Source organism: Lepidochelys kempii, chromosome 27 (genome assembly GCF_965140265.1).
Source record: "Lepidochelys kempii isolate rLepKem1 chromosome 27, rLepKem1.hap2, whole genome shotgun sequence".
NCBI classification, from domain to species: Eukaryota; Metazoa; Chordata; order Testudines; family Cheloniidae; genus Lepidochelys; species Lepidochelys kempii.
In genome coordinates, this window is record NC_133282.1 from 13420331 (window position 1) to 13445343 (window position 25013).

At 47.3% G+C, this 25013-nt stretch overlaps 1 protein-coding gene across 3 annotated transcripts; it reads left to right on the plus strand.

Annotated features, from left to right (window-relative positions):
- The first annotated feature begins 1720 nt into the window (after positions 1 to 1720).
- On the plus strand, positions 1721 to 24131 carry CALCOCO2 (calcium binding and coiled-coil domain 2). Of its 3 annotated transcripts, none has more exons than XM_073326400.1 (14): positions 1721 to 1818; positions 9332 to 9520; positions 10204 to 10306; positions 10913 to 11046; positions 13648 to 13773; positions 13856 to 14014; positions 15017 to 15144; positions 15660 to 15750; positions 16932 to 17054; positions 17916 to 18002; positions 19423 to 19518; positions 21016 to 21157; positions 21853 to 21881; positions 22509 to 24131. In XM_073326400.1, the coding sequence occupies exons 2-14, from the start codon at positions 9341 to 9343 to the stop codon at positions 22677 to 22679; spliced, it is 1569 nt and encodes a 522-aa protein (XP_073182501.1). In that variant the 5' UTR covers positions 1721 to 1818; positions 9332 to 9340; the 3' UTR covers positions 22680 to 24131. The 3 variants fall into 3 exon arrangements, with proteins under 3 accessions (XP_073182501.1, XP_073182502.1, XP_073182503.1); XM_073326401.1 differs by having other exon boundaries at positions 17916 to 17960; XM_073326402.1 differs by lacking the exon at positions 17916 to 18002.
- Positions 24132 to 25013: the final 882 nt, after the last annotated feature.

Here is a 25013-nt window from a genome sequence, read left to right on the forward strand (position 1 = left end):
GTTTAATTCAGCATCCCAGGTCCTATAATTAAGTCCTCAGCTATTTCTGCATCCTTCCAGGAGACCTCCAGGGAAGATAAGTTCAACGTTCCAGATATTTCTGAAGTGAAAAACAAACAGAAGTTACACACATATAAAATTTTCAGTTAAGTCAGAGTTATGTAATTCATGCATGTATTAAGAAGTAAATGGTCTAATTTTTAAAGACCTCTCACATACTCTAACATGTCTCAGTGACCTTGACCTTTCCCCACATCAGTACAAACTGCAGGAGGGAAACAGGGCAGCCACAGGAGAAAAGTAGAGTGAGGTGCTGCTCAACCATTCTAGCAGAGTAAAGAAAGAGACCCGGTGAGTTAGGCTTTGGGTTCATCCTAGCGAAAAACCTCAACCACTGAAGAATTTTTCTCCCTGTTCAATACTTTATCTTGTCTTGAGTTAAATGGGTGCTGATAAACAAAAAGCGTAGAGGTTTTAGACACTGAATAATAATAAGAAAAAAAACAAACCCCACTTTCTCTCTCAATCAGGTTTCTTGTCCATTTTATCAGATAGCTGTCTGTCAATCCACAAACTAGCCAGTGGGTGGAGCCATCTGCCTGAGCAATAGGGTGTGTTCCACCCTTTCCAGTGCCCAGTTAAATGATTAAGAGGGTCCTACCTTGTCACTCTTTCCTCCAAACATGAAGGACCCACAAAGTCTCCTTGCACTGCGACCTCCAAAGCCATATCCCAAGGCAAGGAATGCCACCATGATGTGCTATTGCAGGAGGGCAGGGTGGGTGAGCCCCCCGGGCTTGGGATATTCACACTTATTTCAAATGGTGTCCCATCCTACCTGTGGCTCTTATCACATCAACTGTCGTCAAACCCATTTCTTTCTTCTTCTTTGTGAAGCTCCCTGAGTTCAAAGCGCTGAACAGCTCCAGTCTCCATCTGCATCTCCGCCTTTGTTTTCATGAACAGGTTAAACCAATTGGTCCCTGGCTTCATCTACTAATAAATATGCCAGGACATCAATCAGCATCCTCCCTGTCTTGTTCTTTACCTTTTAATGTATTCTGTCCATCTTCATCCTCTCTTAACTTTGTGCCTTTGTACATGACATTCCCCATACCTGGAACGACCTCAGTATTGCCTATCTGAAGCATTAAAAAATCATGAATAAGTCCTCCCATAACATTATAAAACAGGCTTTAAATTTATGAAGATTTTTTTGAATGACTATATTTTGGGGTCTTTTAGTTGGCAACCTGGTTTTTGACTCTCTAAGAGTCACATTTTCAAGCTTTCTCCATAACCATGCAGGCTAGAAACTTTTATTTGAAAAGTAAGCACCCCCGCCCAGCACTCCCCTCTCCTTGCTTTAGATGGGTCAGATGTCTCTCCCTCCCCACCCCAAGGATCCTTCGGGCCCTGGACTTTGGCCACAGCATCCTCCTTGGGCCAATAGCTCCAACCTTTTTGAATGGCCTGCCCCTAATCCCCAGCATCACTCCTTATAGGGCCTGCTACCTTTTTAAAAGACCCCTCTCTCCCCCAGCGAATCAGACGCATAGACAATACCCCCCTCTCCCCCTCCCACATTACGTCCCCTAAACCCAGGGGCGAGGGTCCCCTCTGGCACAGCCCTCACCCCAGCAGCAGCGGAACTACAAGTCCCAGCATCCTCTTCGAGGGGCGGTGCCCCGCTGAAAAAAATCCGGGCGGGGCTGAGGGGCGGAAGCAGTCGGTTCCGCCCTTTCCCGGCGGCTCCACCTCCTCTTCTTCCGTCGCAGTAGGGTCCGAGAGGCGTCGAGAGAGAGACGTTGTCCAGCGGTGAGCGAGTCGGCGGTTCTTCCCCTCCCCAGGGTGGGGGGTGTGAGCCCCGCCACCCCCCGGGGATACTGGGGGGGGGGCGGCACCGGGGAGCTGGTTGTCCTGTCTGCGTAGCAGCTGCCCTGCTTTCGCTTTCGCTTTCGTTTCCCGGCGCGCAGAGCAAGTGGGGCTGGGGGGCCCACTTGGGGGCATCCTCCAAGGTCTGGAGGGGGCGGGCAATTTCTCCCCTCCACCATCAGGTGGAAGGGGGGGCATGCCCCACAAGGCCTGGCACTGGGGATGACCCCCCACCCCCATAGAATCGCCACAAAGTGTCACCTTGGGGCACCATGGTGGGGTTTGCCCCCCAAATCCCGTCCGCCTTCCTCCCCCTGCACCCCCTTGCCCCTACTTACTTCCATCCCCCAAGGCCTCTCTGTATGTGGCCAGCAAGGGCAGGTGGGCAGCACAATCCCCCCCGTCTTCCCCCCCCCGTCTCCCCCCCCCGCCCCATACCAAAAGTGGAAAGAGGCCAGTCTTTATGCTTTCTATGGGTCAGATGTCTCTCCCACCCCAAGGATCCTTTGGGCCCTGGACTTTGGCCACAGCATCCTCTAGGGGCCAATAGTGCCAACCTTTTTGAATGGCCTGCCCCCACCCTGAGATTTTCTGGGGCTGTTTCCCCCACTGCCCCAATAATCTCTTAAGGGGCCCCATTTGAAATGTTGCAACTTGTGCCACGTGACGCACGGCAAAGGGACGATGTGTCAATAGTCGCCGGGTCCACGTGGGGTCGTGATGCCTGAGTTGGTAAGGCGGTAACTCTGCGTGTGCCCCACGTGACTGGAAACAAGGAGTTTGGGTGGAAGGGAGCTATGTTTATAGTATTGGGGAACAAGAGCGTGTGAAAGGGATATGTGAAATAAAGGGCTGTATAGATAAGGTAACATGGAAGCAGTCTGTTACCTTTATTGGTGATTCTAAACTATTAAGGAAACAAGCTTTAACACTGATAAAAGGACATAAGGTTTTCTAATGCCCACATAATCAGCCTGTGGAACTCACTGCCACAATATCCAACTGAGGTTAAGAGTTCAGCAGACTTCACAAGATGATTATCCATTTATATGAATAATGAGAAAGTCCACTCTAACATTGGGTAGGGGAAAAAAGTGTAAGGGATATAATTCCTTTACTTTAGTAGGGAGAAACTTCCCAAATGGCAGTTGATTTCATAACTGCCCTAAGCAGTGTTTGTGATCGTTTGTGTGAAGCTAGATGGGCCCGTTGGTCTGCTCTGATATGGCAGTTTCTATGAGTGATGAAGAGGGAGGTCAGCATTGGAAACCTAGCAGAAAGAAGTGGGTCTTGGGAAGTTGCATGGCACCCAGGATCAGGGAGGATGTTCCACTCATATGGTTTGATGTGGAAAAGACATGAAGCTGCTTATGGGAAAAGGAGACTAGAGGTGTGTCAATGCATGTTGTGTTAGCACAGTGGAGAGAGAGTTCACTGGGCCCAGTTACTCATTTCTGTACAGTGTCTCCCCCTCAATACACAGAGGGCACATTGGGGCTGAGCTGGGCCAAACCTAACCATTCTCTCTCTGTTGCTGCAGTACCCATAAGGGCAATAGCTACAGGGGGTGCCGCTGAATAGAGGAGACACATTCTGCCCCCCTCTGTCCTTGCATTGGCATGTATTTGGCTGCGTGAGCAGGGGAATAGTGAAAGGTGTGGGGGTGAAATATACGAGGGATAGAACTATGAATAGCTTTTATGGTGAGAGTGAGGGGGTTGAGCGTGATGCTGAAGGAAACGGCCAGCTAGAGTAGGGATTCAAGTGGAAGAAAAGGGGATGACCTCGTAAGAACAGCAGTCAAGGAAGTAAAACATAGAAACTGTCCCTCCTTTGTAGTGGTAAGGTTTATACTCCAGATTTGCAGGGGTAGTCAATTATTTTTTGTCAAGGTATAAATTTCTTGGTCAAGGTCCAGACTCCAGAGAAAATTATTTAAAAAAATGATAAAGAAATAAAAAGATTTTGGGGTCCGTTCAGAAGTATCTGGCAGTCCGGCTTTGGCCCATGGTCCGCCTATTGACTACCCCTGCTCCAGACTGACAAGAGTTGCTGATAGCTTTGCTGGCAAAGGGTTTTTTGTGCTTGAGCTTACTGCTTCTCTCCATCCCATGATTCATCTAACTAGGCTCCTTTAGGACTACAGTAATCCTTGAAAATAAGTGGCGGATCATCTGTCAGAGAAGAGGGGAGGGAGAAAGGGGCTGATGTATCTGAATGACGTTGTTGGAGCGAGAGAATAGAGTTGGAGTTCCTGCTTATTTGCGCAGCTTCTTTCATTCAGTGATCTCAAAGGGCTCTACAAAGCATTTGATCATCAGAGGGGATGGGAGGGTTGCATTGGGCGCTGAATTTGTGGACTGGATGATTCTTGCTGTTTTCTTTTCTCCTGGATCTGGACTCCCTGATTGAGGCCTTGGCATATTTATTCATTGGTGACACCATGGACCAATTGGTTTAACTTGTTCAGCAATCACCCATGCTAGGTATAGGGGTTTCTTGAAGGGTTCAGTTCTGGTCCTTGTGGAAACAGTCTTTCTGCCGCTGTCTAGATAGTTGTAATCCCCCTTTGTACGTTTGTTTTGATTTCTTCTTGCAGCAGGGAACTGAGCCATAGAGGGATTAAGTGACTTGCCCAAAGTCACACAAGAAGTCAATGGCAGAATCAGGAACTGAATCCCAATCTCCTGAGGGTCTTGTTTTAGCCACAAGATCAACCTGCTCCCCTCTTTCTTGAATCTGGTTATTTATTATCTAGGTGGTACCTGAGGGCTGTATGAATATTTTGGAGAGACTCAAACTCTTCTCAGATAACTTTAGTTGATTAACACCTGTGAGGTGCGAGTGCAGGTCTCACCTTTCTAATCATGGCAATTAAATGACCTCGTCTTGCTTAGTAAGGAGAATTCAGGGTTTCATATAGTTCTAGGAAACGGTGTTCATACATAAGCCTACCTTAGGATTTCTGGTGCTTATATGATAGAATTGAAAATGGTCTCTTCTTAAAGAAAAAACAACAACAGTCCCTCAGAGATGGACTGTAAAAAAGGGAAATCTTTAATTGGGTATTTATTTCTCCCCCGCTGGGTGCATGGTGTACTAATATCTCATTAGTTCATTGCACAGTCTGTGCAGCAGCGAGTTACTCGTTAGCATGCTGTAAGGTGTGGCTGTCACTGGCCCTTTTGTAAGGAGCAGTAGCAGATTGCTCATGTTTTCTTTCCTTTTCTTTCTCTGCTGATGGCTTATGAACAGCTCAAGGAATGAGTGGCAGGATTTGGACATCATTACATTGTCACCTCATCCTTTTTTCCTTTCTTTCATGCCCTTATAATTTCCTCATTCCCCTATGTCTCTTTTCCTCCTCTCCCTCTTTGTTGTCCTTAATTCATTATTGTTCTATTGATTGAAATGAGCCAACAAACAGCGTTGCATCAGTGAAGCACTGGGACAACGCATGCAGACAGCTGGCAGGCTTAGAAGTTAGAACAGGGAGAAACTGGGGTACAGCACTCTTCCAAATTCTGTCACTGACTTGCTGTTTGATCTTGGGCAAGTCACTTAAACTCTCTGTGCCTCAGTTTCCCCCATCTGTAAAATGGGGATAATAATACTCCTGTCGTAGAAGGGTTGTGAAGTTTGCATGGCACTTTGTTGGAAGATACAAGAGAAAGGCAAAGTATTGCTAATTATAAGACGAACACAGAGCCCTGTGTGTTTTGTGGTTGTGGAATTTGCCATGGAATTCACCCATAGCTTCAGATTGTGCTCCAGAACCTCAGCTTTCATTTTTTTTAAATTAAGTTTGATCTGTAATGGCTATAACAACATCTAAAACATGAATCAAATGTAAAGCAATGCCTGTCTGAGTCTGCAAAAAGTCTAAAATAATTGGGTTTGAGAGTGGCCCAGCCATCTCACTCAGGGCCCTATGGATTCTGCTATTGGGCAGCTGCTGAATTTAGCATTTTTGCTGATGAATTCATTATTTGGCTGCAGCCAGACACTGGTCACATGTAACCTTTGCACCATCTTGGTCTCGGACCCAATTCTGACATAGCACAGTGGCTGTTAAAGGTCCCATGGCATAGCCCGGAAAGAGTCAGGATCCCTGCCCTCAGGCTGGCTAACTCCTCCCTGTCCCAGGAATACATGTTCCAAGGTTCAAGTGGTTTTGAGCTAGTGCTGTGTGCAGAACAGTTGCTATGTTTGTCCGCGTAGTCCTTGCTCTCTTAACATCTGAGTCATTGCTTTGTAATGTGCCTTGAGGCATATTGAACATGAAAGATGCTAGATACAAGAAGATCCCACTCTAAAAAAACATTGTGAAATGCAGTGCTTATTTGGGGGCTGGGGTGATTAATGTCATTTAAACATGGGGTCTGTAGCTGTCCGCCTGTGTACCTTGATCAGGAAGGCTGGGAAACAATGGAGATAAATTTTCAGAGTAGCAGCCGTGTAATTCTTACCTACCCACAGCATTTTGTTGTATGCTGTGGATGCGATTGGGCAGAGGTGATATCTGCACCGCCTTTTACTGAATAAATTCTCAGCTGGAGTACTAGTGAATTCATCCCTGTACTAGGAGACCCGTGAGAACCCATGGGCCTAGAACCAAGGCTGCAGAGTTCAAGGTAGGTACTACTTTCTCACTGCCACCAGGAGCCTGGTTAGGGTTATCACCAAGAGGAACTGAGAGGCTAAGCCCTTCAGGAAGTCCCACCCTAAGGGGCATGAGTGACAGCCCTCCATGATTCCCTGATTGGCTGAAACTCCCCATATAAGCTAGGTTTCAGAGTAGCAGCCCTGTTAGTCTGTATCCGCAAAAAGAAAAGGAGTACTTGTGGCACCTTAGCGACGAACAGATTTATTTGAGCATAAACTTTCGTGAGCTACAGCTTATGCTCAAATGAATTTGTTCGTCTCTAAGGTGCCACAAGTACTCCTTTTCTTTTTCCATATAAGCTAGGAAGCCATGTCTGGGAGTTGTCTGAGCAATGCAGACTCTGGTGTGCTTTTGCCCTAACTGCTTGCTGTGATCCTGGCTCCGACCCTGGTTTACTGTCTCTGGCTTAAGACCATTCTTGACCCTAGTGAAAGACCCTGGCCTGGCCTGACTCTGATTCTCACCTCACACTCTCAGTTTTGTAATGGACTTTGACGTTGCAGTTTTGTCCGGACTTGGATTGATCTCTGACCTTTGGCCCCGATAGAGAGCAGCTCACTGTGCCCCCAGGCTGCCCATGTCCTGGCTCTGACAATACCCGAGTAAAAATAAGGACCAATAGAGCCCCCCTTTCTCTCTATGGCTGGCCGAGATATTACAGCTTTTCTTTTCTGAATGCGGCCCTGGGAACAGCCATCTACACCCTTGCCACCTTCAGGCTATACATCTGCCATATGTTCCATCTAGAGCTGCCCCAGGAGGCCACTGGGAAGTATTGGCTGACACACAATGCAGCTGGCCACCTTCTAAGTGATCACAGAAGACCAGTGTTCTGATCTAAGGTCACTTCCACATGGAACTCCTGGTGCTGGTGATGACACAGACTGTGATGACACAGTCCCAGACCACCTGGGGATTTTATCTGAGGTCATCTCTTACCCTATATGCAATAGCTGCAGTTAAGATCAGCTGGGAGGTGCCTACTTTCTATTCCTGGAATTGGGCTGTCCTGGACTTGCAGCAGGATTTTCTTGGCAAGGAATCCCTCCCCTTGGCAATCTGCCAGACCCTGAGTCTGGCTGCCTCTAGGGCATGATGGTAAGGCATATATTTAGTTTTCTGAGTGTTTCTTGTCTTGGATGTTGCCTCTGTTCTTGGTAGTTTGGATACTGTTTTATTAACAGTTGCGGGTCGATAGTTTTGAACTGTCTCTTGCAGGTAACCGCGTGTAATTTATTTTTTTGAACTTGTAACAGCACAATTAAAAGGTTCCTAAATAAAGAAACAGGTGAGAGTTCTTATACTATTTATTGATGCTGCTGCTATGCAACAGATGTCTTTTTTAATATGGAGAACCATGTGGCAATTTTACTACAGTGGTTGCTAGTAGCAAATGCTACATCCTTAGGGTTTAGACCAGAGGTGGGCCATATCCGGCCCGCGGGACCGTCCTGCCCGGCCCCTGAGCTCCCGGCTGAGGAGGCGAGCTCCCGGCCCCTCCCCTGCTGTTCCCTCTCCCCTGCAACTACGCCGCTGGACAGGCAGCGGTTCTGGGCGGCGGGGCTGCGTGCTCCTGCAGGGCAGCGTGTCTGGCCCCGGCCGGGTGGTGCGGCTGCCAGACATGCTGCTCTGAGTGGCATGGTAAGGGGGGCCAGCGCCGGGGGGTTGGATAAGTGGCAGGGGGGTCCCAGGGGCAGTCAGGGAACGGGGGAGTTGGATAAGCGTGGGAGTCCCGGGGGGCCGGTGGGGGTGTGGATAGGGGGCGGGGCAGTCAGGGAGCGGGGGGGGATTGGATAGGGGGTGGGAGTCCCAGGGGGGCCAGTCGGGGAGTCCCAGGAAGGGGGCGGTCAGGGGACAAGGAGCGGGGGGTTTTGGATGGGTCGGGGGTTATGAGAGGGGTGGGAATTGGGAGGGAGCGGATAGGGGGCAGGGGCCAGGCTGTTTGGGGAGGCACAGCGTTCCCTACCCGGCCCTCCATACAGTTTTGCAACCCTGATGTGGCCCTCGGGCCAAAAAGTTTGCCCACCCCTGGTTTAGACCCTTAAGAGCGAACTACTGCCACCTAAGGAGCAAGGATCATGTTGCATGGGAGGTGTGCACAATGAGTAGGCTTGGAACCATTAGATTTCTGTTGGTTAGTGTCGGTAACCGTCAGTTTCACTGTACACGCACACACATCACCCCCCCCCCCCCAAATATTCCCATCTAGGATATTTGAAAGTTACAAATAGGCAAAGCAGGAAAAATGTTTCTTGAGAACTTCTTGCAGTTTGATTTAAGGATATTGGTTTTGTATATTTTGATATGTGATGCTGACCATTTGTGCTTTAATGGTTATAAAGCTTTAACTTTTTGAATCTCGATGTCTCCTGTTGTTTAAACAGTTATTGTCTGACCTGCCCATAACTTCCTGTGACTGTGAACATTTAGAGAGATGATAATAAAAAAGGCTTAAAAATAAACATCGATATTATCTGTTAAACTTACAAATAAATAAATAAAAATTGATTTCTGCCAAGCCTAACAATGAGGTTGAGCCACAAAGATGAGGATGACACAAAATGTGTTGGATTTGGATGCTAAAGCATTATGGTGAATTGCTAATGAAAAAATAGGAAGGCTGTTGGATTTGCTTCTTACTGGCGTGAGCACGTGTCTTGCATTTCTCATGCTGACCAGCCTCGGGTGCTAAGAATGCTTTGGATGAGGTCCCAGGAGTCTCTTGTGACCCAGCACCACAGGCTGCAAGGTTTTGTCTTACTCTTCGCTTTTGTTCTTGTCCTCTCACAGAACGTCATCATGGATGAGACCTTAGATGAACCTCCCACTTCTGCTGTCTTCTTGGACAACTGCCACTTCTCCCAGGTTATCTTTAATAACGTGGAGAAGTTTTACGTCCCCGGAGGAGACATAACCTGCTATTATACCCTCACGCAGCACATCGCTCCTCGCAGAAAGGACTGGGTGGGCATTTTCCGGGTAAGCGTGTGCGCCGAACCATTAGCCACCATGTATTGTAAGGTGGCCGCTCACGAAAGGAATGGCTTGGTGTGGACATTTCCAGCTATTTCACGCTTGATCCCTAAGGGAGGGTTTGAGACTTGGGAAGAACAGAGTAGCAGCTCTTTTTCAGGGGCTAACTTGTATGCTGCAGTGTCTGTACTGCAACAAGAGACGTGGGACCTGACTCTTTGTGGCGCCCTTTTTGCACTTGGGAGCAGGAATGGAGTAGGGGAGGTTAACGTAGCATTGAGCCACCTTTGCACTTCCTGTATTCTGGGACTGCTGAGGGGCCAGCCTGAAATTAGAGCTGTTTCAGGGCCAATCTGACTTGTGCCCTGTTTCCTAGGGCCAGTGAGGAATAGGCGTCGTGTAGTGCATTGTGCCCACATCTGCCCTCAACGCTCTTCCTTCTCCAGTGCGCCTCTCATTCCCCACCTCTCCCTTCCCTCTTGCTCCAAGGAAGGGTAAGCTGGCAAATAGCCCTGATTACTCCTATGTGCATGGACCCAAGATCTGGGTAGCTGGTATAGTAGTGTAAAGGGGGTTCTTACAGCTTAGTGCGGGCCTACAGCCCAAGTTACAATATTGCCCTCTGTGAATGGTCACAGGAGAAACGTCAATAAGCTGTATGATACCGTATAATTATCTTGCTGTTGCAGGTGGGATGGAAAACAACCCGGGAATATTACACTTTCATGTGGGCTCCTTTCCCGGTTGACCTCGGCGGTGATTCTGTCGTGCAGCAGCAAATTCAGTTTCGAGGTCAGTTGGGAAGGGATGGGCAGTTCACAGTTCGCACGTGCACGGTCATGTACCAAATTGCTCTAAATGCCAGTAATAAGTGTTACCACCTGAAGCTGTACAACTGTTGAATAGGAATATTGTCCCGTACTTGGGTAAACTGCATTCAAGGAGCTGTGGCTATAAGGTCACCTCAAGAATATACCGTCAGTGCAGTTCAGCCTGGAGAGAGTGTCCCCTCCTGCTAATACGGAGACACATCCATACGGCACATGCCGTCCTGCGGCCTCCTCTTCTGCTGTTATCAGTGCAGCAAAAGCCCCTGGTGAGAATCCCCCTTGCAGGTACTGTGTTCAGTTGTGTCTGACGATCCGTGTTCTTTTGGTGATAGGGAGTCACTGACCTGCTCCTTGAGGAGTCATTTACATCAGTGCAAAGTGTCAGTGTTTTACGCTCACTTTGCACTGCTATAGATGATCGCACGAGGAGCTGGCCCTATAATGTGTATGTTGCTTTGTATTCTGTCGTCTTAGGTCGGTTAGATCTGGGCTTTCTGTGCTGTACAGTTGACAAGAGGCCTGAGTAATTAAAAACACCCTATGGTGGGGTTTTTTGTTTGTTTTTAAGCCTACTACCTGCCAAAAGATGATGAATATTACCAGTTCTGTTACGTTGACGAGGATGGGGTGGTCCGTGGCGCCAGTGTACCTTTCCAGTTCCGGGCAGAGACTGAGGATGATATCCTGGTGGTTACTACACAGGTATGTTCCCTCTCTCTTCCTGCTTTCTCATGACCTTATCTTTTGTTCAGACTCTCTTTTCCCTAACACATCCTGGTCCAGTGACTACAGCACTGAACTGGGACTCGCATTTGTCGAGTGCACCAGTGTGCTGTGTGTTAACTTTCCCCATGCGATCCTGGCTGGTGTGCACTAAATCTTCTGTAGCGCACATGGATGTAGTCCATTGCTCCTCAATGCATGCTAGCAGGATCTACATGGGGGAGTCTCAGCACAACACACTGGTGTGGTCTGCACGTCACATTCCCGGAGTGCGGACTCTGGGCTCAAAGTCTGAGGGCTGGATGAAATGGCCTGCGGGCTATACATTTAACAGCTGTGGTCTAATCCAAGTTATTGGGCTCAGCACATAGATGAATTTAATGGCTGGTGATATATGGGAGATCAGGAGATGATTTATAGATCCCTCCTGGGCCTTGTGAAATCTATGAAATGAAATACTGTACCAATAATGTACACTCTATAGCACCTTTTACTCAAGAATCTCACACACTTTGCAAATGTTCATTCATTAGCCCTTGCAGCCTCTCTCTGAGGTAAGCAAATATTATCCCCATTTTCTAGATGGGTAAACTGAGGCACAAAGCAGTAAAGGAACTTGCCAGAAGACTCAGAGCAACTCACTGACAGAGCTAGAAATAGAACGCAAAAGTCCTGGTTCCCAGTCTCTTGCTCGGAAGACCAGACCTCACTTCCTCCCTAGCTTGGTAGAACTTAGAGTGGACAGCTTAGGACAGATCTTTCCTGCTTGGCAAGCAGGAGGTAGAAACTGGCATTTTATTCGTCTCCAGTAGCAGAATCTCCTTGTCAGGGTAACAGTTTGAGGTCTGTTGTTTTACAGACTGAGATCTGGAACTGAAACAGAAGAACAAGTTTTTTCCCTCCCCTCCCGCTGTCAGGCTGAGCAAAATTATCTTGTTTAGGGCTCTTTGCAGAAATTGGCCTTGGGGTCAATTAAAAAGTTCAGTGTTGGGTGGAGGGTCAGACAGCCAACTTAGATTGTCAGCTCTTTGTGGCAGGGGCTGTCGCTTTGTTCTGTGTTTATACAGCACCTTGCACAGTGGAGTCATGGCCCATAATTGGGGTTCCTAGGTGCTGTGGAAGTACTGTTGTCAGATTCAGTTTTCCACTGGACTTAAGGAGACTCTTCTTAAAAGAGGCAATGTAGTATAGCTAGAACAGAGGACTGGAAATCAGGACTGCTGGGTTATGTCCCCAGGTCAACCACAGACTGTGCTATTTGGACAAATTCCTTTATCGCTTTATGCCTCAGTTTACCCCTTTGTAAATTGAGGACTAATAGACTTGGTAAAGCCCACTGAGTCCCTTGATGAAGGTGCTGTGTAAGTGGAAAGTGGTTTTTTGTTTGTTTGTTTGTTTGTTTTTTTAGCTGGGCTACATGGTGGTGTGTTGTATGTGGCCTGTAGCTATCTGTGGCTCTTTCAGCTGGTGCTCCCTGCAGTCCTTTAGGGAGCCTTGAGCCTGGGTGTGTCTCTGGTGCAGTTCACTACCTTCCCTGACACCTGCCCCGCCTGCAGTGAGAGGGAGACCCTGGCGCTCACCTACATCAAACGCACCAGGTTGCAGTCCCCTTTCCAGCTCCTCCAGGACCTTCTCCTTAAGTTCTGGCTGCACTTCTCTAGACCTATGCACACCTCATCTGTGGCCCCATAAAGTCGCAAGACCTTCTGGTCGATCTCCTCCTGGCACTGGCCAAGGTGGCCGTCCACTGTACCAGGAGGAGGAAGCTGGACAGGGAGGTATTCTGTGACTGGGCGGCCTATTTCTGATCCTCCTTTAAGTCTCTGGGCAGAGTTCCTCTGGGCCGTGTCCACTGGCTCACTGGATGTCTTCAAGGGGCAGTGGGCACTGTCTGGGGTTCTCTGCTCGGTGTCCCCCTCTGGATCCCTGCTTTAGACCATGTGACCCTCACTCCTGTCTGTTTTTTCATTTATTGTCTCCCATAATCTCTTGACGCCTGGGTCCAGTGGCTCCTTCCCTTAGGCTGGGGGAGGTGGGGGTTTAGAGGTCTCCCAGAGCCTCAGTCTCCAAAAGCCTCAGTAAGTGTTGCTCCCTGCAACCCCAAAAGTAGAAATTGGACCATTCCTGTATTATCAGGGTGGGGGTGGAAGCGCAGCTGTGGCAGCAGGTAATACTGTGCCAGGAAATGATCAAGGGTGCATTTGGGTAGCCAGCAGGTGCTTGTTTGTATCGAGGACTCAGCTGGCCGCCTGAAGTTAATGGTTGTGCAGATCCGTCAGTTCATGGGCCTAATCCTACAAGAGGCAGAAGACCCTCTGCTCCCACTGACCTCTGGGGAAATTGAGGGCATTGAGCGCCTTGGAGGTTCAGGCCTGGTGTGTGCAGTATTTTGGAGCTTGATTTTGAGCTCTGGTTGGACAAGCTCTGGCAGCATCAGGAGAAACTGAAAGGGAAGTCCAGTCTCCCTAGTGTCAGTGAAGGGGTAGGGAAGAATATACTGTGGTTTTCTGTAGGGCTTATGTTCCTTTGCTCATCACTACACACTGCATTCTTATTGAACAAGTCTGTGTTGTTTACAAGGGAGAAGTGGAGGAGATTGAGCAACAAAACAAGGATTTACTTAAAGAAAACAAGGAACTGAAGGAAAGCTGCCTTTGTCTCCAGAAGCAGAACCTGGGTCTGCAGGAGGAGCTCCGGCTGGCACAGGTACAGACAAGGGATAATACAGGAATTCAGAGGCCCTGTGGCTGACAACTCAGGCTTATACATACCCATTATGTGCTTCCAGGAGAAGATGAAGGAGTTAGAGGGAGAAGTCTGTTTCTTGCAGACTGGGAACTTGGAGCTGCGGAGAGCTCAGGAGCTACAGGCCGGAGAGATGAGCTCTGCCCAGATGAATTTGGCTTCAGTTAGGGAACAGAACCTAACACTTGGAAAGGAAAATAAGGTAAAAGTCCAGATGAGCTGGAAACTGGGATGACATGGAGGAGGGAAAAGGGGGAGACCAGAGAAAGTGGAGTGGGGAGAATAAGATAGACTTAAGGTCTTCGCCTTAGAGAAATGTGAGCAACTGTATCTCCCATTGTAACCAATGAGGGGGTTGGTAAATGCTTCTCAGGGTTAGTCCCAACGGGCAAAGAGAAGAGAAAATCTCCCCCTCACTTCTTTCCCTCGCCCCATGCCCTTTGATCTCTGTGGAACAGTCTTGCTGCAGCCCCAGCACCTTGCATGTGGGAATGGAACTGATGGGAGCTCTGTGCCGAGCTTCTTTCTGCAGTTAGACAGGTTCTGAGTGGAACTGGGTTCCTGGGCCTTCCGAATTCGGGGGGAACCCTCAATGCAACAGAGAATCTCCATGTCCATTTAAAAAGCAAAACAAAAAGAGTTTCAAGGCCCTTTCCTGGCAAAAAGCCTTGAAAATACAAACCAATCGCGTGGGTGGAAAGGACCGAGCACTTGGGCTTCACTTCTGCAGCCGGAGCCTGGTGAGGTCCAAAGATTTAGAGAGAGAGAGAGATCTGACCGACATTTTGTGTGCAAAGAGTCAGTTGTGCGTGTATCTCCAAAAAACGATCTCTCCAACCCTCTCCCAAATCCTGAGGCTGACCCAGTGCAGAGCAGATTGGTCATGATGGGCTGGAGTTGGTCACGTTTGGGAAAGGGGAGTGCTCAAAAATGATTTCATAGGCGTGTCCCAAAACCCCAAAGGCCAGCTCTGGATCTGACGTGCCTATTATTGCTCCCTCCTCCTCCTCTTTTGTCCAGGGCCCCAATTTAAGCAAAACTGGAGCTGAATACATGAGAGAGAAGAGAAAGGAGAGAGAAAATCTTGTTCCCTTCAGGAGGGATGTCTGGGGTTGTTGCATTCAAAAGGACGTGCGGATACAGTGGGGAGCAAAAATGATGGCTGTTTCTGTGGTTTGACTCCCATTTACCTTCCTGCACTCAGGAGCTGCAGAAAGGACTGGAGTCTCTGAGGAGCAGCTGTGAGAAATTGGAGCTGGAAGGAAATTTCTTGAAAGAGGAGAACAAGCGGCTGACGGAGCAGAATGGCTGCAAAGAGAGAGAGTTGCAGCAGTGAGTGTTCACACCATACGTCTGCAAATGGGAGTTCCTGGAAGCTCCCAGGCGCAGTGGGTTGGGTTTCCTCTTTTGTTTCGTGCTGATGAAAGCCAGTGACTGTATACACAGAATGCACCCTGTGAGTGAGAGTATAAGGAGCCCCTGGGGGTTTTGATCTAGGTATGGCATTCACAGGCCCTCAGTCAACCAGATGTGTGAGGGTGACTGCGCAAAACTGACTCTTGGAATGCGTCCACGGATGATAGGCTCTCAGCTGTCTGCGTCAGTTGAGGGGAAAGGAACCCACAGGGCTGTGGAATCTCTGGTAACTTCATGTAAAGGTTTGAGCAAGACAGCAGGACTTTGGTATCTAGGGTTACTCCATTTGAACCTGCCTGAGGACAAGATAAGCTTTTGATTAGGTTGAGAAATGAAGGCTGTGGGTGCGGTTTACCAAGGGCTGGTGCTGAGGAGGAATTTGGGGGGCCACATGCAGCTGAAAATGTTACAGTTTAGTTTGCTCTGAGCAGATTCAAAGAGCACAACCAAGAAGTGTCATCTGAGAAGGAACAGCTGGAAAACAGATTGAAAACTACCCTGGATCACATGGACCAGCTGCAGGTAAGCAAGGCGCAGTCTGTTTCTGCTTCTGCAATCTGTGTAGTACTTGGCGTGTCTGGCTGGGAATGGAGCTGCCTGTAGCAAATTAGGATGGTGTCTGAGTTGTTCCTAGTGATTCTATGGTTTTCTTAGGAAAATGTGAACCTACAACATGACAACGTAAGCTCCAGGAAGCTCCTAACAAATGCTGTATTTGGGAAGTTTTAGCGAATCATTGCAGATTTTTCAGCTCATCCCCAAAACACCTCCCCTCTGCACCCATGTTAGGTTCATCATAAAGATTTTGTACTCCTCTAGCTCCTCCTATCTGAGGATCTCAAAGGGATTTATGAATGTGGAAGGGTTTATTCTCACAAGAGCCCTATGAGGTATGTAAGTGGTAAGGCTAGCTGGAAACTAACAACTCCATTTCATGAAACAGAGAGAGGTTTCAAACAATGTGCTATTGTCCATCAGAAGGAAAAGGAGAGACTGACTCTCTGTATCCTGGCAGTTAGGCTGGGGACATGGGAGACCCAGGCCAGTGTCTGAACTACTGGATTATGGAGCCTCTACCCACCAGGCTACATAGCTTTCCCATCCTCCCGACCAGAAATGCCATCTTGGTCCCGACGAACCTTTCCAACAAAAATTTTATCAAATCCAATATGACTCCTCTGAAACATCCCAATTTCACTAAAATGGCATTTGATGGAAAATTGTTGCATCAAAATTTTTTTTTACCTGCTCTCCCATTTCTAGCTCTATTTTACAAATGGGGAAACAGAGATTGAGTGACTTGACTAAGGACATGCACAAAATCAGTGGCAGAGCCAGAAATAGACCTGAGCTCTCTTGTCTCCCAGCCAAAGGATCATCTTTCTTGTCTCCAGATTGGTGCTTTTCCAAAAGTTTCATTGGGTTCCAAACATGTTTCACTGGAATTGGTTTCCAGACATTTGTTCTACAACTGAATCAGGTCAACATTTCAGGATATTTACCACTAGTGTGCAGTTATGCAAATCACACCCAAAAGCCATGTGAATAGGGTGGGGTTTGGAATTAGGATCTATGGCTTGGTAAGACTTTGCCAAGCTATTTTCATTCTGGACATTCCTGCTGCATTATAAATTGCCTGTGCTTCCTTCGGTCCTGTATGAACTGTTGGGCCATCACTTTCATCCACTCTTGTTTCACCTCAGTCACAGGTGTTGAATCAAGAGAAGGAAATGGAAAGCCTGGTTCAGATGGACCATGACAAGACCGAGCACCTGGAGCATCTGAAGGAGGAGAATCGTCAGTTACGCATTACTGTGACGGAACAGGTAGAGCCTTCCCCAGTAACGTTGAGGCATGAGGGAGCTGGGGTGGAGGGATAGAGAGCAGCCCATAGCGGTGAGCAGATGGAGGTGATTTTATGGAAGCTCCAGGGGAATTAGGTGATGGAGGGGAAGGGACCGCCCCTGTTATAGCAGGCGGTGCTGTTACACATTCGTTTTTTCTTCCAGGTGCTCTTTTTTAGTGTGCAAACCGGTTTTTAGTCTTGATGGGAAAACACTTGTATGGTTGGTGGTTGTGATTCAGTTCCTTGGGAAGAGCTGCTGCAAGCAGCAAGAGAGTTTGCTCCCTGCCTTAATCTCTAACTAGTGTCAATTCTTCGGTCAGATTTGCTCCTTGGGAGCCAGGGATTTGTGTTTTGCTGAGATTTCTAAAAGAGAGGATTGTCTGTGTTCTGTTTGTGACCACCCGTGTCCCAGGACTGGTGTATACATGTAAATAAAACAAGGTATATGAGGAATATACCCAAACTCTGCATCGCTGATTTCTGCTCCAGTGGGAAGCTGGTTTACAAAGCCCTGTACATCTGCTACTGCTTGATGGAGGGGCAACAACACCCTTATAACTCTTCTCTGTCATCCCTTTACTCATCTATAGTATCCTAGTTTAGCAAAGCCATTTAATAGAAGTGACTACAAACAGATGCACTTGGAGCAGAGAGGGTCTAAGTTACAGAAGAAAGCCAGAAACAGTGGGAAGCATCCATTTTCTGTGGGGGATGAGTTGATTGGCTGTGTGCGCATCCCATGCCTCCTCCGACCTCCCTTCTCTTTGGTGTTCCTTTTGTTATTTATATGTGGCTCCCGCTCACTGTTGCATATGGTGCTGAAATTTGTGGTCCTGTGCAGAAGGAGCAGGAAGAGAAGCTGGAACAATGTCTGGAGGATCTGAAGGTGACAGAGGCCGGCATGGCTCTTCATCTGCAACATAAGCAGGTGTCATGTCTTTCTTTGGGTGGATGTGGGGGATGGTCTCCAAAGAGTAGAGGGAAAAGTGAGGGGATGAAATCTGTGGTTGTATAGAGGACAAGGTGTTGCTGGGATTCAGGGAGGGCCAATATTTTACTGAAAGGAATGTAAAGTCAATGGGTATACAGCAGAATGGAACACTTCTTTATCATCAAGGGAATATAGCTGGCAGGTTAGAGAGGTCACGTCAAAGAAACAGGCCTTGCACTTAGAGAGGAAGGGGGCGAGGTTTGTCTTTAGTCCTGGGGGAGTTTGCTCCACAAGCTCCAACTAGCCCTGAGAAAGCTCTTGTTCCTGCACACACAAACTGTTACTTTTGTTGTAGAAAGTTCCCATTGTGCCTGAGGAGCAAAGCTGTTGAGCTCGGAGCTTGAGGCAATCTTTTAGATACCCATGGCTCAGGTCATTGAGCACCCTGAAGATGAGAACCAAGACCTCAGACTTGATTTGCTATTCTATGGGAAGCCAGTGTAGGGAGCTGAGGGCAGGTTTGATGTGTTCCCAGTAGGGTTGCCAGTTTTGGTTGGCCGTATTCCTGGAAGTTTCATCACATGACATAATCTTTAATTCCTGGAGACTCCAGGACAATCCTGGAAGGTTGGCAATCTTAGTTCACAGTAGCCAGTGTTACTGAGGAGATGTGCTGTGGTGTTCTCTACCAGCTAAAGTTTCCTAAGGGCTGAAGGCTTCATGCCCAGGTATGCTGCATTGCGGTAATCCAGCCTGAGCGGTAACAAAGGCATGAATAGCCAAGGCCAGGTCACTGTTTGCCAAGATGATGGAAGCTTCTAGACAACCAGAGATGGTAGAAAACATTACTCACAGTTAGGGATGTAAATAGCGGTTAAAAAAAACTAACTGTGTAACTGACTAAAATTTTATCAGTTACACGGTTAAACCTTCAACCAGCGAATTAGGGGTGCAGGGGGTGTGTGTGCTACCGCACCCCCACAGAGCTCCACTGCCACCCCGCATCTGGGATCCCCACGGCCAGCTCCACTGTGCCAGGGCATCCGTCCCGGCTGCCAGCCCCGTGGTGGCAGCGGAGTCCTGGGCGCAGTCCAGCTGCAGAGTTTAATTGATAACCAAAACCGATAAGACCGATGCTTATCGGGTAAACTTTTACATCCCTACTCACAGTATCGCCATGTATGTAATGAGGGAAATACAGACCATGAGTGGTTTAATTTGGAAGCAATGGTGACTTAGGTTGGTTAGATATGACATGGTCAGACTCATGTTGAAGGTCAAGGTTTATTTATTGTTGAAACACACACACAAATGCAGGCATAAGAAACAAATGATATCTGAGCAACCCCCGATGCTCTCACAGCTTTTCTTTTGGTGATTCCCCATCACTGACAAACCTAATGCTTTTGCTTCACAGCATCAAAACCGTGATCTAGCAAAGGAACTCGAGGAGAAGAACCATTTGTTTCAGATTCTTCAGCGGAAAAAGGATGAAATAGATGAGAAAAATCTGGTGAGAAACTCACACCCGCACTACCAACCTCACAGCGCAGAGAGGTCTTCATTAGCAGTTTTCAGAGTAGCAGCCATGTTAGTCTGTATTTGCAAAAAGAACAGGAGGACTTGTGGCACCTTAGAGACTAACCAATTTATTTGAGCATAAGCTTTCGTGAGCTACAGCTCACTTCATCGGATGCATAAATCTCCCCACTGTATTTTCCACTGAATGCATCCGATGAAGTGAGCTGTAGCTCATGAAAGCTTATGCTCAAATAAATTTGTTAGTCTCTAAGGTGCCACAAGTTCTCCTTTTCTTTTTCATTAGCAGTGGTACTGAACACAGTTCAGAGTTAGGCAAGGTGGTTGAACAAAAAGCTGTAAGAGGTTTTGCTGAGACTTATTAAGGAGCTCATAAATAATGAACCATTATTATGAAATAGAGAATCATGAGAAAATAGTTAAAAAGAGCTGCCTGGCAAGGAAATTGTGGAAGAAAGCTTTACTAAAATGCAATCAGATGAGATGGTGGGGTTTTTTCAGATGCTCTCAGCACTGGCCTAACGGCTCCCATGGAATTCAGTGGTCCTACCCAGTGTTTGCAAACAAACCACACAAAGTCTTTTCACAGAGTTATTAGCTAAAGAATAGCTCTGGGGTTCTGTTCAGAGCTCTGCCACAAACTGAATGACCTTAGGCTGGTCATAGATTTTAAGGGCAGAAGGGGTTGCTTTGATCATCGTGTCCAGTTCTGGGCACCACTCTTTAAGAGAGATGTGGACAAATTGGAGAGAGTCCAGAGGAGAGCAACAAAAATGATAAAAAGTTGAGAAAACCTGACCTATGAGGGAAAGGGTTAAAAAAAAAAAAAAAAAAACCACCTGGTCATGTTTAGTCTTGAGAAAAGAAGTCTAAGGGGAGACCTGATAAGTCTTCAAATAGGTTAAGGACGGTTATAAAGTGGACGGTGATCAATTTTTCTCCACGTCCGCTGGCGGTAGGACAACAAGTTAAGGGTTTAATCTGTAGCAGGGGAGATTTAGGTTAGATATTGGGGAAAAACTTGCGAATTATAAGGCTAGTTAGGCTCTGAAATAGGCTTCCAAGCAAGGTTGTGGAATCCCCGTCATTGCAGGTTTTTAAGAACAGGTTGGACAGACACCAGTCAGGGGTGGTCTAGGTTTACTTGGTCCTGCCACAGCTCAGGGGGCTGGACGTGACTTCTCAAGGTCCCTTCCAGCCCAAAATGTCTATGATTCGATGATCATCAGGTCTGACCTCCTGTGTTACATGGGCCATCAAATAGGTGTTTTCACCTCTCTTTGCCTGTTTCCCCCATCTGTAAAATGGGGATAAGCCTGACCTACTGAAAAGGATTTATGAAGTGCTTTGAGATTCTCAGGTGAGAGGAACTATATCAGTGCAAATGGTCATGGCTAATAATAAATGGCTTCTCTCTGAAATGGCCCCCTGAGTTCCTGGAACTTCATTCTGCTCTTCTGTCCCTTTGCAGAGACTAAGGCAAGAGAACAACGAGCTGCTGATGCGCCTCTCTGAGAGCTCGGATTATTCTGCCCGGGTTGCTGTCCCACTGGCACAAGTTCCAACTCGGCCTCCAGAAAGCGCAAACCTTTTGTTTGGGAACCCGTACTATAGTGAGTTACTTGGCATGCTATGCAGAGGCTCGCAGGGACCAAATGGGATGGGTCCTATCTAATCGCATCCTGACTGCTCCCGAGCAGGAGAACCCTAATCAAGGAACTGGGCTAGAATCAGAGATGAATTAAGAATGAATAGAGTTGGGAGCTCCCACCCCCTGAAGATCCTTTCTTCAGTCCTCCTACCTCTTCTTGGCCAATGAGAGACAGAAGGTGAAAATCTACTTCCTCCCCATAGCTCCTGAAAAGATGGAATCTGTCTGTTCACTCTTTGTTGGCAGGAGGGACCTCCCCCTCCCCATGTGGTGGTGGGGGTCTTAGCAGGTTGTCATCCCTCTTGATATGGAGGTTTGTAGGAAAAAAAAAAAAGCTCTCAACAGCATGTCTGTGCTGCCTCCCATGTGTTCAGAAGATGCCCTGGCAGCTCCAAAACTCTGTCAGGTCTGAGAGTTGACTTAAGTGATTAGCACTGTGCTCTCTTTCTGCCAAGAAAGAGAACCAGTTTGCCCAGCTGCAATGCAGCCAGTCCCATGTCCTCAGTTCAGCGCTCTGGAGTCTTAAATGTGGAGGTTTCTTCCAGATTCAGAGCTAGATCTGGTGCTTCAAGAAGAATCAAGAATAACAGGTCTACACCACATCAAACGGTTTACTTTTGGCTATGATTAAGACTTGCATTTTCTGTTCTTTTGCAGACTCCCTAGAATCAAGTGCTGTGAACATGGTGAGTAAAGTGGTTGGTGGATTTTGCTTAGTGTTATGAAGGCAGAAGTCTAATTGAGCTCCATAGCCAGTTTCCTCTATAAGCTTTTAGTTATGGTCAAGGTAGTGGGTTCTACCTTCCAAGACCAGAGGAATGGAGCCCGGTATATTGCAGAATAAGCTGGGGGAATTAATGATTGTGCTAAGCAGGAACAAGGGAACTCTGCTAGAACTCAATTGCAGCCATGGGCAACATCAGCGTGGAAGCCGGAATGAGCAGAATTCAGCTGCCAGATGCTGTATTTCATAATGGAGAAATGGACACATACTGGGTAGGATAGAAAGCAAAAGCAGTTCTGAGAAGCTTTTAGGCTCACAGAGCCAGTCACTGAGGCATGGAAACATTTAAAACCCTGTGGAGCATTAGAAACTAAAGCAGCCTGCCCTGTAACTGATTATTTCTAACCTCCCCTCCTCCGTTACATATGTTTCAGAGTAACAGCCGTGTTAGTCTGTATTCACAAAAAGAAAAGGAGGACTTGTGGCACCTTGAGACTAACCAATTTATTTGAGCATAAGCTTTCGTGAGCTACAGCTCACTTCATCGGATGCATTATATATATGTCATTGTTTTGTATTCACTTTTCAGCCCTCTGTGAAGAAATGCCCCCTGTGTCATGAGGTCTTTTCTGATGACATTGGGCCACGTCAGTATGAGGACCATGTGCGAAGCCACATTCTGGATTGCCCATTCTGTGATGAAACCTTTGGGGATAAGCAGGTGTATGATGATCATATGTACTGCCACAGCCTGGAATAATTCTTAATTCTGCTTTGTGCTGTATAGCAGGTGTAAAGCTCCTCTTTCAGGTGTGATAGCACAGACTTGATCATAACCAATACTGTAGGGATATAGATCCTAGTAAAATCACCCTAGCAAGGCTGGACTAGGCACCAGTACTGTAGTGCTAACCCAGGGGTCTCCAACGCGGTGCCCGCGGGTGCAATGCCTGCAGGACACCGCGCCGCCAAAATGCCGCTGCTGAGCGTGGCCGCCGGAGAGCCGCCCGCCGAAATGCCGCCGAGAAGCGTTGCCGTTTCTTGGTGGCATTTTGGCAGCAACGCTTCTTTCCGCTGCCGCTTCTCGATGGCATTTCAGCGGCGGGGTGTCTGGCGCCCGCCGCGGTCTTCTGGGAATAGGAATGTGCTATTCCCACAGAAAGGTTGGGGGCCCCTGTGCTAACCCATCTGTTCCATGTGATGTGACCCATCATCAAGCTGGGTCAGATGCCAACCAGTACTATTGAAATAATCCATCCTTGTCAGCTGTGTCCTTTATCTTCAGCCAAATATGGGCACTGTTAAAGAGCTCAGTCCCTGTAACCAGTTGTTCGGATCGAGTGCGACACCAGTACTCCAGAACAAAGCTGTCGCTGTGCTCTGTTGCTCCGATCTAGTCAAGTACTGATATTGCAGAACGGCAGTTCCCAATTGCCTGTGCTTTGCAGAACCCGCTCTGTTACAGATGTTTTATTCTTCAGAACAGAGCTGAGACCACTAACCCTAAGGCCACAAACAATATGCTGCCTTTGAGCTCAAAGTCCAAGTCTTGTTCACGGTTACCGGACTGCGGATCTAACTTAATAATAAAATTGACTCCTTCCTTCACCCTTTATCCCAAGCCAGTGAAGGCTTTACATGTCTCAGGAATTAGTTTAACCATCTATGTGCATCCTCTAAGGAAACTGATGGAGGGGAGCCTGAATTGTTTCTCTGATGTGCTTGTCTGACGCTTCCTGATTCCAGGACAAAAGGAGCCTCTTCTGAGTGCAGAATGCCGGTGTTCAAACCTGTCAAATGCCTGGGGTGATTGCACTGCTTTTGCACAAGTTTTAAATTCTTTTTGTTGCCATTTACAGTAAACATTCTTTCCTCTATGCAAACACAAGGGTAAAGTTTATTATCCAACAGTGTTATACTGTGCATTAATTTTGTGATGAATATCTATAGGGAATCCTAATAGGTTTTCAGAATAGCCTGGTTCAGATAAAGTTAAGAATAATGGATACTTTAAGACATTGCTTTAATATATTCAATGCTAAAGGCTTAAATAAACTTGTATCGATCAACCTTTGATTAAAACTTTCTTTGATTATGTAATAAGGCTTTTATTTTATTTTTTTAACTATTAGCAGGCACTATACAAAACCATGTAACAGAGAAATGGAAAAGGTGAATAAACAATAGCCAACAGAAACTACACTAGGAGAAAGTGTCTGGTTATTTTTATAACAAATAAGACAGGTGGAGATTCTACCATCCCATCCCCAGTGAAAGATGTCCTCAGGGAGCTGACTGGCAGGCCCTTAATTCCTTTCTAAGGCCCAAGTCCATTTATGCACATCCCTAACTTTTAGCACATGAAGTCCTCCACGCTGAAGTCAACTGGATTGCTTGCACTTATCGTAAAATAAGGGCTTGTCCTCACACAGACTAGCACCAAAATAACTAAATGGGTTGTAAGTCACACCTTGTGCTATTTTAGTACAAATCTGTACGTGGACACTCTTATAGGCCCCTTTTATTCCAAAGCAAGTGCCCCCACATGGACTTTTCCCATCCCCAAGCATGTTCCCAACTTCTTCATTCTTCCCCCAGCATTGCTACTGAATCCTCTTGATTCTACAGCCCTTATCACTATCCAGAATCATTATTATTTATTTTCCGGTAGTAACCCTATCTGTGGACCGGGGCCCCACTGTGCTAGGTGCTGTACAAACACACAACATTTTCCCATGTGCAGTCACCTTCCATGTTCCTCACACTCATCCCTCGCTACCCAGTTTGCCTCCATGCTGGCATAAATAATCACCATCCCCAGAATTGGATAATTATTTCCTCATAAGAGGAACATGCATCGGTTTCATACCCTGGGAATTTACTTAGTAAGATGCATCAGGACTGACACAATCATGTCACTTTGGACAATCACTTAACCTCACTGCCTCAGTTTCCCCATCTCTAGCAGGGGGATACTGACCCTTTCGTACGTATCACCCAAAACCATGTTGCATAGCGCTGAAGAGGGAGAGCATTGTATTTATGCTTAGTATTATTATAAGGTTTGCAGGTTTTTTACCCTGTAGGTGGGACC

Excerpts from the sequence above, each read along its gene's own strand:
- CALCOCO2 (XM_073326400.1), top strand. The coding sequence starts at position 9,341 with ATGGATGAGACCTTAGATGAACCTCCCACTTCTGCTGTCTTCTTGGAC. Across the intron at positions 9,521-10,203 it reads ACTGGGTGGGCATTTTCCGG|GTGGGATGGAAAACAACCCG; the intron begins GTAAGCGTGTGC and ends TTGCTGTTGCAG. Across the intron at positions 21,882-22,508 it reads AATCAAGTGCTGTGAACATG|CCCTCTGTGAAGAAATGCCC; the intron begins GTGAGTAAAGTG and ends TTCACTTTTCAG.